Source organism: Phyllopteryx taeniolatus, chromosome 11 (assembly GCF_024500385.1).
Source record: "Phyllopteryx taeniolatus isolate TA_2022b chromosome 11, UOR_Ptae_1.2, whole genome shotgun sequence".
In the NCBI taxonomy this organism is placed as follows: domain Eukaryota; kingdom Metazoa; phylum Chordata; class Actinopteri; order Syngnathiformes; family Syngnathidae; genus Phyllopteryx; species Phyllopteryx taeniolatus.
The window spans coordinates 8,946,364-8,959,466 of NC_084512.1; the positions used below are offsets into that span (position 1 = coordinate 8,946,364).

The window sequence follows — 13,103 nt, forward strand, 5'->3', positions numbered from 1 at the left end:
CCTTAGAGGCAAATACAGGGAGCGGTTAAGCAAAGACACAAACACGATTGTTCATCGTAGTATCGGAAGCTTTTAAATTCACTTAAACCTTTCAAAATTATAACGTGTGAACTAGATAAAAAGGAAAGCTGTTATACAGTTCTGTTTTATTTAAAAGTATACAGGGCTTTCATGATCGATTATTCCATCAATTGTTCCATCAATTAATCAAATAATCTGGTAAAAGTTATTTTTGCATCAGAGTTCATTGCAAAATAGTTTTTTTTCCTGGTTACTGTTTATTAATTGAATGTTATTTGGAAGAAATAAACAACAATCAAGCAATATCACAGGAGAGGAGTGATGTACTCATCAACCTTTTTGAAACTGAGGGTTACTTGGGTACTGATGAACGCGAAGGGCTACTAGTTTAATATATGCTTTTGAGGCTGCTTCATGTACAACTACCTGTCAATTACAGGTTATTCAGACTACAGCTGCAAATAACTATTATTTTCGTAATACAGTAAATTATTATTTTCCCATAAATTGATTCATATTCAGTAACTGGTTTGGTCCATAACATCAGAAAATAGGTAAAAATGTTCATCATCATTTACAAAGTCAAAGTAGATGTTTGCAAAAGTCTTATTTTGAGTAAACACAAGCAATAATCAGTCTGCTTTCATAAAGGGCTACAGAAGTCAGAATATTGAGATGATACTGAAATCAGAGGATTTGGACAATCTGGCTCTAAACGATTAATCGATTATCAAAATAGTTGTCGATTAAGTTGATACTTGATTATTTGTCGATTAATCGATTAATTGTTGCGACTCTATACTCTATTTATTTAGTAACAGTGGATGCCTACAATTACAGTACTTGTTGTTTCTGTAATTAAGTAGATTTTTTCCGCTATCTGTAATTTCCATCCATCCATTTTCTGAGCCACTTCTCCTCACTAGGGTCGCGGGCGTGCTGGAGCCTATCCCAGCTGTCATCGGGCAGGAGGCGGGGTACACCCTGAACTGGTTGCCAGCCAATCGCAGGGCACATAGGAACAAACAACCATTCGCACTCACAGTCATGCCTACGGGCAATTTAGAGTCTCCAACTATCTGTAATTTAGTTGTTTATTTTTCTAACAACCCTAACCTGCTGCACATCATTCCCATCTCTATCCCTCTGTCTGGCCAGCCTGTATAGATCCTTTTCTCCTTCTTTAGTGTCCAACCTGCCATACATGTCATTATATGCCTCTTGTTTGGCCTTTGCCATCTCTACCTTTGCCGTGTGTCGCATCTCAATGTATTCCTTTCGCCTCTCCTCTTCTTCGGTAACCTTTTTCTTTGTATGATTTCCTGTACTGTGAGGTTCCACCACCAAGTCTCCTTCTCTCCTTTCCTGCCAGAAGATACACCATGTACTCTCCTGCCTGTCTCTCTGATCACCTTGGGTGCAGTGGTCCAGTGTTCTGGAAGCTCCTCCTGTCCACCGAGAGCCTGTCTCACCTCTTCCCGAAAATCTGCACAACACTCGTGAACTACTTCGTCTAGCTCCTTCCAGAATTTCTCTTTCACCTCTAGGTCACATCCTACCTGTGGGGCATAGCCACTAATCACATTATACATAACACCCTCAATTTCAAGTTTCAGCCTCATCACTCGATCTGATACTTTTTTCACCTCCAAGACATTCTTAGCCAACTCTTCTTTTAAAATAACCCCGACTCCATTTCTCTTCCCATCTACACCATGGTAAAATAATTTAAACCCTGCCCCTAAACTTCTAGTCTTACTGCCTTTCCACCTGGTCTCCTGGACACCTAATATATCAACCTTTCTCCTAATGATCATGTCAACCAACTCTTGAGATTTTCCTGTCATAGTCCCAACATTCGAAGTCCCCACATTCAGTTCTAGGCTCTGTGCTTTCCTCTTCTCTTTCTGCCGAAGAACCCGCTTTCCACCTCTTCTTCTTCGACTTCGACCCACAGTAGCTGAATTTCCAACGGCGCCCTGCAGGTTGACTGCGCCGGTGGCGGATGTTGTTAACCCGGGCCATGAGTGATCCGGTATGGAATTCTTTGGATGAACGCTCATATTTGTTTGGCAAAGTTTTAAACCGGATGCCCTTCCTGACACAACCCTCTGCATTTATCCGGGCTTGGGACCAGCCTACAGTTTGCACTGGCTTGTGTCCCCCATAGGGCTGCATTTAGTGGAGCAAAATATTAGGCAAAAATACTGTCAAAAACAATTTATTTCAACTATACCAATATGACTTGCTTTCAACAATGCATGTATCTGCTACCCATTACCTGGGATCAATACTAAACCACAATCCATAATTTGTGAGGGTTATAAGGCATGACAGAGGGCTTACTTTGGTGACAAATCATTACACAAATTATGTGAGGCTAATCATAAAACAATTTTGACATTTTTCAAGTGATAGCTTGGTGTCGTATTGCACTCATAAGGCAGTTTTTGTCTGTGTTATTATAGATTGTGGCTTTGGTGGTTCTGCAAAGAACATTCTAACAAACTATAATGCTTGATTTCTTATTAGCACCAAGTGCTGATTGTCTCACATTACAGATCCATTTGTCTTGACACATTCATAAATATAGTAAAATACTATGTAGTGAAATATAAATTACAAGTTAACCGATGTCTATACAAACACTCAAATCACATCAAAATTGGTGTAACAAATATTTCAAAAATGGTGCTGATCACTCAGTGTGATACATTTCCATGATGAAGTGCAAAGATGACAAAATCTCACATACCAAAAAGCAGCATCCTAAATGACAATTCATCTGTTTTTGTTACAAAACAGCTCCAACATTGTCATAAAGGGGAAATGCCTTTGTGCTGACAGCATTTTTTGAGCGCGTTCAGCTTTAAAGCCCCAAATGTTTGCACTCTTCATGCACTGTATACAAACAAATGCGCTGACTGGGTTGAGGGAAGCTCCATACAATATTGAATCAAGACAAAAGGCAACTAACTACATGTAACATTCATTAAGAAAATACTTGTTTTCTTTATTTTATGATAAAGGCCTCTTCATCAAACTTTGAATTTGACTGAAACTTCACGTCAACACCTTGCTCGTTACAAGCTGTCTTATTATGAAGACACTGGCACAATACTGAAGGCAATTTTTTTTTCTTGAAAAGCATGACAGCACAGAGCTCCCATCAATTATGTTGGGAATGGCAAAAAAAAAATACCAACACAGTTATGAATGCATGCAATTTTCACAAATACTGTGCAAAGCGTGAGCTTGAGTAGCTGCACGCTTGTTCACTATCAAATAAACACTTCTTCACTTCCAGCTTCTTGTTAGGATATCTCCTTTGCCATCTCAACAGTCTCCTTGGTGATCATGCTGGGATCTCCTTTCTGTGTCAGGCTGTCTCCCTCCACTGAGGCCTCGCTGGAAGGCCTTGTTGACGGCTCCTCCAGTTGTTCCAGTTCCTCCAGTATGGTCTGAACACGACGGACTCCATCCCGTCTTGCCTGCCGTACATCCACGCGACCTTCTGGATCGACTGAGTCCAACGCTAAGAGCTCTTTGGTCAGAAGTTCCTCTAGTAACAAGTATTTCTTATCATTCTTTTTACCTGCAAAGCTTTTCACCTCTTCTTCCAGTTTGGCAACCCGCTCGACTATCTTCTGTACTTTTGCCAAACCTGGGTGGACAGGACACTGGGCCGGTTCTTCCTCGGCCTTTGCAGGTGGTATTTCTGTCGCAACAGCCGCTGCTTTATGTGCTTCTGGTTCTGATTGCATTTCGACAGTGATGTCGGCAGTATTTTGCTCTGCTTGATGGGGCTGCGGAAAGTGTTGTGGTAATTGCTCGGACTGCGGAGATGCCTGAGGCGGTGCCTGCTCGAACTGCTGTGGTTGCTGAGGTGGAGGCTGTTGGAAGTGTTGATGTTGCTGAGGTGGAGGCTGTTGGAAGTGTTGATGTTGCTGAGGTGAAGGCTGTTGAAAATGAGGCTTTTGGCCATCAGCGTCTGTGCGCAAAGGCTGAGAGACCTGGATATTCTCTGTTTTTTGCAGAGGGATCATTTGTTCCTGCTCCACTTTCTGTGGTGGCTCTCTCATGATGATATGCTGTGGAAATTCAGAGGTTTAATTACTGATATCTGGACCAACATGAACTTCAAATCTGTGCGTAAGTCCTAAGTAATTACCTGTGGTCTTTCACCCAGCACCTGTGTTACAATAGGTGACTGGCTTCTGATATTATGTGGTAGGTGAACAGCAGAAGTATCTCGGTGCTGTGGATACAAAATGGGAGAAGCCCTTTCCCGAGGAGACTGCATTGCTGCAGAATAGCTGGGCCATTCGTTCTGCTGAAGGCGGTGGAAGGGTTGCTGATGCTCTGAATAGGGGACGCGCTGACAGTGGACGGATGGATTTAACTGAGGCGGTGCTTGCATTCCGCCCTCATGAATTACTGGTATGGGGATGTAACCTGCTTGAAGACCAGTGCTGCTGGGCCGTGGGAATTGGTTATGCAGGCCAGTATAAACCTGGAAAACAATTCAACAGGAAATTGTGAAAGTTTAATGCTCATTTATTTTCAGTCCGAAGCCCAATTGCAATTTAAACTGTAAAGCACAGTACATTCAGTCTTTGTTGACCAACCTCTGCTGTTTGAGATACAGGTGAGCCAACTTTCCCAGGCCCCGTGGAGCAGCTGTCACCAGGTCCATGTAGAGGTGATCTAGGCCTACACTGAAACCCTGGTGTGGGAGACGGTATCCGCCCCTCTGTGCGGATATTCTGTGCAGTGGTTGGTTGGATGTAGGAATAGCACGGGTGCTGTTGCTGTTTGAGATCTGCACCCTCGTGGAAGACTGGGATTGGGACATAACCAGGGCGAAGGATGGGGTGCTTCATCTCTTTCACAAAGGTCTTCTGTGTCTCCTGAGGGCTTGGTTCTGGAGGTATGCTAGGTCCATTTGTTGACAATTCCCTAACCTAATGTAAACATGAATTGAAATGTAATAGCAATGTAAGTATCAAACCTGACAAACCTTTCATTAAAGTACATTTAATACAAAAAAAGTAAATTTGTTTTGCTTATGTAAGAGCAGAGGCAGTATTAATGCTTGTAAATTATTCAAGCTCCTACTCCTCTATAAAGATGGTTGGATTTAAATTGAGTCAATCCAAAATACAGTGCAAATGAACATCCACCCATCCATTTTCTGTACCGCATATCCTTACTGAAGTTGCGCGTGAGCTGGAGCCTACCCGAGCTGACTGTGGGCGAGTTGCGGAGTACGCCCTGAACTGGTTGCCAGCCAATCGCAGGGCACATATAGACAAACAACCATTCACAATCACATACACATTCACACCTATGGACAATTTAGTATTCAATAAATCTAAGAAACATGTTTTGGGATTGTGGATGGAAGCCGATGTACCCTGAGAAAACCCACACAAGAAAGGCGACAACATGCACACGCCACACACGAAGGTCGGAGCCCCGATTCAAACCCCTGACCTCAAAACTGTGAGGCAGATGTTCTGACCACTTATTCACCATGCCTCCTATAGATAAACATGCAACAATTTTTTTTGTGTAAAAAGGTCTCTAGAAAACCAAAGCCGAAAGATTTGTGGTCCGAGTCCTGACAAACATTATTCCCTCGTTTATCGCAGGGCTTACTTTCCAAACCACCTCCAAGACAGACGAAATCCTCAAAGTATTCGGCCATATATTCATTTTATTATTTAGATATTTTAAAGCTTTATGCATAATACTAATACAGTATTCATGTGAGGTGCAGGTCTTATTTTTTGTCCACTCGGGGTGGCCATCCTCACGCTCTGCAGGCTTGTAGCTGTGACTGAATGTGTGTGGCTTTAAAAGGCAGGGCCTGGCCGGCTGAGGGACGTAGGAGTCAGCGAATGTGAGTGTAGAGTTGGCTGGGTGTTCACTGGCAAAACCATAGCTATGAAGACTAGAGACCCATCAAGGTTTACTTTTTTTTCCCAGGCCAAAACGTGTGCTATCAATACATAACATTTGAAAAAGAACAAAAAATAATTTATTTTTACATGTGAAAAGTTACTCCTAGTTCCCTTGTCGTAATTGCGCGTCGTTGTACGCAAGCGTATGCAGCACAATGTGCCGGCATCCTTGGTCTTTTGGTTTTCTTGCTGTTTTCACACATGGAATGCACTGATGACTTTGACCATCCTAGCCTAGCGTCGCTGTAGGCACGCTGCTCAAAAGGGGCGTGTTGTATCTACTTTTTCATATTTGTTGGCAAAACCGTTAGCCACTCAGTGTTGAGTGACTCGCCGTCAGTTTTGGTAAGCGACAGGTCCTATGTAAATATGAGCTTCCGTTTAATTTGTCATTGTTTGTTCAGTAGAGCAATTGAAAGTGCAACGGCGGTTGTGTCTGTCCTTGATCACCTGTGGAAGGATTACAATTTGTTCAAGTGGTAGGCTACAGTGGATACGGAAAATATTCAGACCCACTTAAATTTTTCACTTTGTTATATTTCAGCCATTTGCTAAAATCTTTTAAGTTCATTTTTTCCCTCATTAATGTACACACAGCACTCCTTATTGACTGAATTGAACGGAATTGTTGAAATTTTTGCAGATTTGTTAAAGAAAAACTGAAATATCACACAGCCATAAGTATTCAACCCCTTTGCTGTGACACTCATATATTTAACTCGGGTGCTTTCCATTTCTTCTGATCATCCTTGAGATGGTTCTACACCTTCATTGGAGTCCAGCTGTGTTAGATTATACTGATTGGACTTGATTAGGAAAGCCACACACCTGTCTATATAAGACATTACAGTTCACAGTGCAAGTCAGAGCAAATGAGAATCATGAGGTCAAAGGAACTGCCTGAAGAGCTCAGAGACAGAATTGTGGCAAGGGACAGATCTGGCCAAGGTTACAAAAATATTTCTGCTGCACTTAAGGTTCATAAGAGCACAGTGGCCTCCATAATCTTTAAATGGAAGACGTTTGGGACGACCAGAACCCTTCCTAGAGCTGGCCATCCGGCCAAACTGAGCAATCGGGGCAGAAGAGCCTTAGTGAGAGAGGTAAAGAAGACCCAAAAGATCACTGTGTCTGAGTTCCAGAGATGCAGTCGGGAGATGGGAGAAAGTCAACCATCACTGCAGCCCTCCACCAGTCGGGGCTTTATGGCAGAGTGGCCCGACGGAAGCCTCTCCTCAGTGCAAGACACATGAAAGCCCGCATGGAGTTTGTTAATAAACACCTGAAGGACTCCAAGATGGTGAGAAATAAGATTCTCTGGTCTGATGAGACCAAGATCGAACATTTTGGCCTGAATTCTAACCCGTATGTGTGGAGAAAACCAGGCACTGCTCATCACCTGTCCAATACAGTCCCAACAGTGAAGCATGGTGGTGGCAGCATTATGCTGTGGGGGTGTTTTTTCAGCTGCAGGGACAGGACGACTTTTTGCAATTGAAGGAAAGATGAATGTGGCCACGTACAGGGATATCCTTGACAAAAACCTTCTCCAGAGTGCTCAGGACCTCAGACTGGGGCAAAGATTCACCTTCCAACAAGACAATGACCCTAAGCACACAGCTAAAATAACGAAGGAGTGGCTTCAGAACAACTCTGTGACTGTTCTTGAATGGCCCAGCCAGAGCCCTGACTTAAACCCAATTGAGCATCTCTGGAGAGACCTGAAAATGGCTGTCCACCAACGTTCACCATCCAACCTGACAGAACTGGAGAGGATTTGCAACGAGCAATGGCAGAGGATCCCCAAATCCAGGTGTGAAAAACTTGTTGCATCATTCCCAAAAAGACTCATGGCTGTATTGGCTCAAAAGGGTGCTTCTACTACAACCCCGATTCCAATGAAGTTGGGATGTTGTGTTAAACATAAATAAAAACAGAATACAATGATTTGCAAATCATGTTCGAATGCACTACAAAGACAATATATTTAATGTTCAAACTGATCAACTTTATTGTTTTTAGCAAATAATCATTAACTTAGAATTTTATGGCTGCAACACGTTCCAAAAACGCTGGGACAGGTGGCAAAAAAGACAAAGTTGAGGAATGCTCATCACACACCTGTTTGGAACATCCCAAAGGTGAACAGGCTAATTGGGAACAGGTTGGTGCCATGATTGGGAATAAAAGGAGCTTCCCTGAATTACATTCACAAGCAAAGATGGGCCAAGGTTCACTTTGTGAACAAGTGCGTGAGAAAATAGTCGAACAGTTTAAGGACAATGTTCCTCAACGTACAATTGCAAGGAATTTAGGGATTTCATCATCTACGGTCCATAATATCATCAAATGTTTCAGAGAATCTGGAGAAATCACTGCATGTAAGCGGCAAGGCCGAAAACCAACATTGAATGCCCGTGAACTTCGATCCCTCAGGTGGCACTGCATCAAAAACCGACATCAATGTGTAAAGGATATCACCACATGGGCTCAGGAACACTTCAGAAAACCAATGTCAGTAAATACAATTCGGCGCTACATCCGAAAGTGCAACTAGAAACTCTACTATGCAAAGCAAAAGCCATTCATCAACAACACCCAGAAACGCCGCCTGCTTCTCTGGGCCTGAGCTCATCTAAGATGGACAGATGCATAGTGGGAAATTGTTCTGTGGTCCGACGAGTCCACATTTCTAATTGCTTTTGGAAATTGTGGACGTCGTGTCCTCTGGGCCAAAGAGGAAAAGAACCATCCGGACTGTTATGGACGCAAAGTTCAAAAGCCAGCATCTGTGATGGTATGGGGCTGTGTCAGTGCCAATGGCATGGGTAACTTACACATCTGTGAAGGCACCATTAATGCTGAAAGGTACATACAGGTTTTGGAGAAACATATGCTGCCATCCAAGCAACGTCTTTTTCATGGACGCCCCTGATTATTTCAGCAAGACAATGCCAAACCACATTCTGCACGTGTTACAACAGTGTGGCTTCGTAGTAAAAGAGTGCGGGTACTAGACTGGCGCCTGTCTCCCATTGAAAATGTGTGGCGCATTATGAAGCGTAAAATACGACAACGGATACCCCGGACTGTTGAACAGCTGAAGCTGTACATCAAGCAAGAATGGGAAAGAAAGCTTCAACAATTAGTGTCTTCAGTTCCCAAACGTTTATTGAATGTTGTTAAAAGAAAAGGTGATGGAACACAGTGGTAAACATGACCCTGTCCCAGCTTGTTTGGAACGTGTTGCAGCCATAAAATTCTAAGTTAATGATTATTTGCTAAAAACAATAAAGTTTATCAGTTTGAACATTAAATAACTTGTCTTTATAGTTTATTCAATTCAATTAAATATCGGTTGAACATGATTTGCAAATCATTGTATTCTGTTTGGCGGCACGGTGGTTAACCGACTGGTTAGAGCGTCAGCCTCACAGTTCTGAGGATCCGGGTTCAATCCCCGGCCCCGCCTGTGTGGAGTTTGCATGTTCTCCCCTTGCCTGCGTGGGTTTTCTCCGGGCACTCCGGTTTCCTCCCACATCCCAAAAACATGCATGAATTGGAGACTCTAAATTGCCCGTAGGTGTGTGAATGTGAGTGCGAATGGTTGTTTGTTTGTATGTGCCCTGCAATTGGCTGGCAACCAGTTCGGGGTGTACCCCGCCTCCTGCCCGATGATAGCTGGGATAGGCTCCAGCACGCCCGCGACCCTAGTGTGGAGAAGCGGTTCAGAAAATGGATGGATGTATTCTGTTTTTATTTATGTTTCACACAACGTCCCAACTTCATTGGAATTGGGGTTGTAAATACTGAGCAAAGGGTCTGAATACTTATGGTTGTGTGATATTTCAGTTTTTCTTTTTTAATAAATCTGCAAAAATGTCAATAATTCCGTTTTTTTTCTTTCAATATGGGGTGCTGTGGGAAGAACACGGCACTTAAGCTTCTTTTATTAAGTGTGACATGATCCCAAAATTTGGACATTCTGTCTTTTACGCAGGCACGGTGGACGACTGGTTAGAGCGTCAGCCTCACAGTTCTGAGGACCCGTGTTCAATCCCCGGCCCCGCCTGTGTGGAGTTTGCATGTTCTCCCCGTCCCTGCGTGGGTTTTCTCCGGGTACTCCGGTTTCCTCCCACATCCCAAAAACATGCATGAATTGGAGACTCTAAATTGCCCGTAGGCATGACTGTGAGTGCGAATGGTTGTTTGTTCCTATGTGCCCTGCGATTGGCTGGCAACCAGTTCAGGGTGTACCCCGCCTCCTGCCCGATGACAGCTGGGATAGGCTCCAGCACGCCCGCGACCCTAGTGAGGAGAAGCGGCTCAGAAAATGGATGGATGGATGTCTTTTACGCACTCTTTCCTCCTGGCTCGCGCTTATTACTCTGCAGTAACAGTACACATGGAAAAATAATGAAAACAAAATTCTGCGATATAGTGAAAGTCAGATATAAAATTTTATATGCCACATATACAATTTTATATGGATAAAAATGTGCGATACAGTGAAGTCACAAAAAGTGAAGCGTGATTTGGCAAGGAAAGACTGTAAATGCGAGGGTATAGATATAAATTTCACTTGAAAATATACCCTAAGAAACATAGGCTTTTGTATTTTATAATTTTATATTTCCTTCAGGATGTTGCTGCAATTTGTGTACTATATTCATGTTATTACTAGGTAGGTAGTATAAATGTTTTCTTTACTCAGTTGTTGGACAGGTTGCTCTTGCTATAACGACAATAACACACGGATTACCCAGAATAAAGTTATATGCATACAGAACATAAACACACACAGGAACGAGTACTCATAAAGACCCACTGCTGACTAATACTGTTCATGTGAATTTGCAGTGAAAAAGTACTTTGCATTGTTGTCAACATGACTCAAGTGTCTAAGACAACTGCCAGTGACAGCCAAGGAGGAATACAAGCAACAGGTTTATTCATAGTTCATTGATTTCTGCCTGGGTAGCCAATGACAACAAATCTCAAAGACGTCAACATGAGAATTACATTAACTGTAAAACTACCATGAAGTCTTTTCTAAAAGAAAAGTTGTGAAATTTCTGGCAGTGACCATTTGCCCTCTGCCATTTCAGTATGGGACGCTGCACACCCTAGGCAACAGCATTGCACCCATTTTATCCACTGACAGCTGTCTTCTTTCCAGCAGCTTCTGCCTCCCTTCGACAGCGACGTCTCACTGAAGATTAACAAGTGGCAGCATGCGAGCCCCGTTTCTGTCTGTCGTCAGTCCATCAATAGCTCCCTTTTTCTCCGTGCTTCTAATGAATGTGATATAATACGCTGTTGGTAATCCTAACATATAGACGACACCCCGTGGTCCGACGTCAAAGCCTTGTAAGGCAAAAGTTGAATAGGAGGACGTCGCGGTGTTTGAGCTGATATTCTAAGTCAAAGGTGCTCTTTACATATACTGCAGGATGAGTCACCGAGTAATTATGGAGTTAGATCAGCACTCGGGGACAAAACGGGGTCGGTGAGCAGTCCTAAAAGGCTCGTTAGGAGAATGTGTGTGTCGGAGGGGGGGGGGGTTAAGGGGCAAACATGGCCTAGAGTCAACAGCGTCCATGGCATATACACCAAGAAGCTAAGTGCGCACCTCGGAGCGTTCAACGGGTCGGAACAACGATGATGACATAACACACGCTCCTCAATACAATAACTCCCCGTTACCTTTTTCGTGTCGTGTCTCGGGTCATTCCAGGTTGTCGTGCGGTTGTTGTGATCCACGAAGAAGGGCCAGCCGGTCTGAGGGTCAATTTTGACTTCCCATCCGAGGGGCAAGGGGTCGTTGTCGTTATTCGCCATTGTCGGTGTCGGCGACTGCGTCTTCATGCCGTTCATGCTTCCGGCTGCCCAGCACTGAGACATTTAATACCGGCGACGGACGCTTTAAAGATTCCTTCAAGTGACGTGGAAAAGTGGGCTGGAAGTTTCTCGAAATAGCTGGGTTAATGTCGGGGGCGGACAGCGCTGGATACACAGGCATGGCTTCGCGAACCGATGTCGCAGCACACAAACACGCGCGCAGTAAACGCGTTTCGTCATTTCAATGACTGTTGTGTCGCTCAGTCTTTTCCGATGCGATATACTAGACCGGCGATGACCGTTTCAAACTTGGATTTACAGTCTCCGAAAGTTCCCTTTGCAAGGGATCCTAATTGGGATGCGTGTATTTGGGGAATCGTCGAGACCTGCGCACTAAAATCTTTGCCGTGACTTCCACCAAACTGGTGTGGTCATCGGTGTGAGAACGCACCACGGTGACGTTAAACAACGACTCCTATACTGTATATGAACTTCACCCATTAAATGTTTTATGAGGATACAGTGCGGAGAGTATACTGTAGGTATAGGCCGACCGCAGTTAATTCATGCAGCAACTCAAACAAAACCCACATTTATTTGATTTTTCAAGTGTACACTGTGTGCGATATCGTCACTATAGGTCAAAGAACGTGTAGAACGGTGATTCACAACTAGCTGGCTGTGGCACACTGTGTGTGTGTGTGTGTGTAGGGGAAAGTATCCAATTTCACAAAATGTGTCCCAAAACTATAATTATTTACGAATATATCTTCATCCATCTGCCAGCGACATATGGTGCCAGGCAGAACAATTAAATGCACTTCCAGTGGATGGTACAATTTGTATCCACCTGTTGGCATTCTTACACCAGAACAGTGGTGTGCAAAGGTGGGGGGGGGGGGGGGGGGGGGGGGGGGGGGGGGGGGGGGGGGCGGACTGGGCGGTACCATCCAAGCAAATGATCGGATTTCAAGGGGGGCGGGGGGGTCGAGTTTGAAAAACACAATCAGATTATTGTCTCAGTATTCATAATTGTTTGACGTTTGTTTGGTGGTGGGCTGTGAGATTTCCTCATGTCACGTCAAACGCTAGTGTAGAATAAAAATGATTATTCGATATTTATCACCATGCCAAAGTAATTCACTGACATGAACAGTGTAGCACATACAAATGAACAATCTGACTAGAACATTGGACTACCAAACCAAAGATTTAATTCCATGCCAGGAGATTTTGTGATGAAGTTTGCATAGTGTACTATTGCCTTTTGACAGC

General features: G+C 43.7%; 1 protein-coding gene across 2 annotated transcripts; it reads right to left on the reverse strand.

Annotated features, from left to right (window-relative positions):
• Positions 1 to 2,226: 2,226 nt before the first annotated feature.
• On the reverse strand, positions 2,227 to 12,051 carry bag3 (BCL2 associated athanogene 3). Of its 2 annotated transcripts, XM_061791041.1 has the most exons (4): positions 11,694 to 12,050; positions 4,650 to 4,985; positions 4,193 to 4,534; positions 2,227 to 4,112 (listed from the first exon to the last, which is right to left on the reverse strand). In XM_061791041.1, exons 1-4 carry the CDS (start codon positions 11,889 to 11,891, stop codon positions 3,336 to 3,338), a joined length of 1,653 nt encoding a protein of 550 aa, XP_061647025.1. In that variant the 5' UTR covers positions 11,892 to 12,050; the 3' UTR covers positions 2,227 to 3,335. The 2 variants fall into 2 exon arrangements, with proteins under 2 accessions (XP_061647025.1, XP_061647026.1); XM_061791042.1 differs by lacking the exon at positions 4,650 to 4,985 and having other exon boundaries at positions 11,694 to 12,051.
• Positions 12,052 to 13,103: the final 1,052 nt, after the last annotated feature.

Coding starts and splice junctions, on each gene's coding strand:
- bag3 (XM_061791041.1), bottom strand. CDS start 11,891: ATGTCTCAGTGCTGGGCAGCCGGAAGCATGAACGGCATGAAGACGCAG. Junction 4,986..11,693: donor CGAGACACGACACGAAAAAG/GTAACGGGGAGT, acceptor TGTTTACATTAG/GTTAGGGAATTGTCAACAAA. Junction 4,113..4,192: donor TGCTGGGTGAAAGACCACAG/GTAATTACTTAG, acceptor GAATTTCCACAG/CATATCATCATGAGAGAGCC.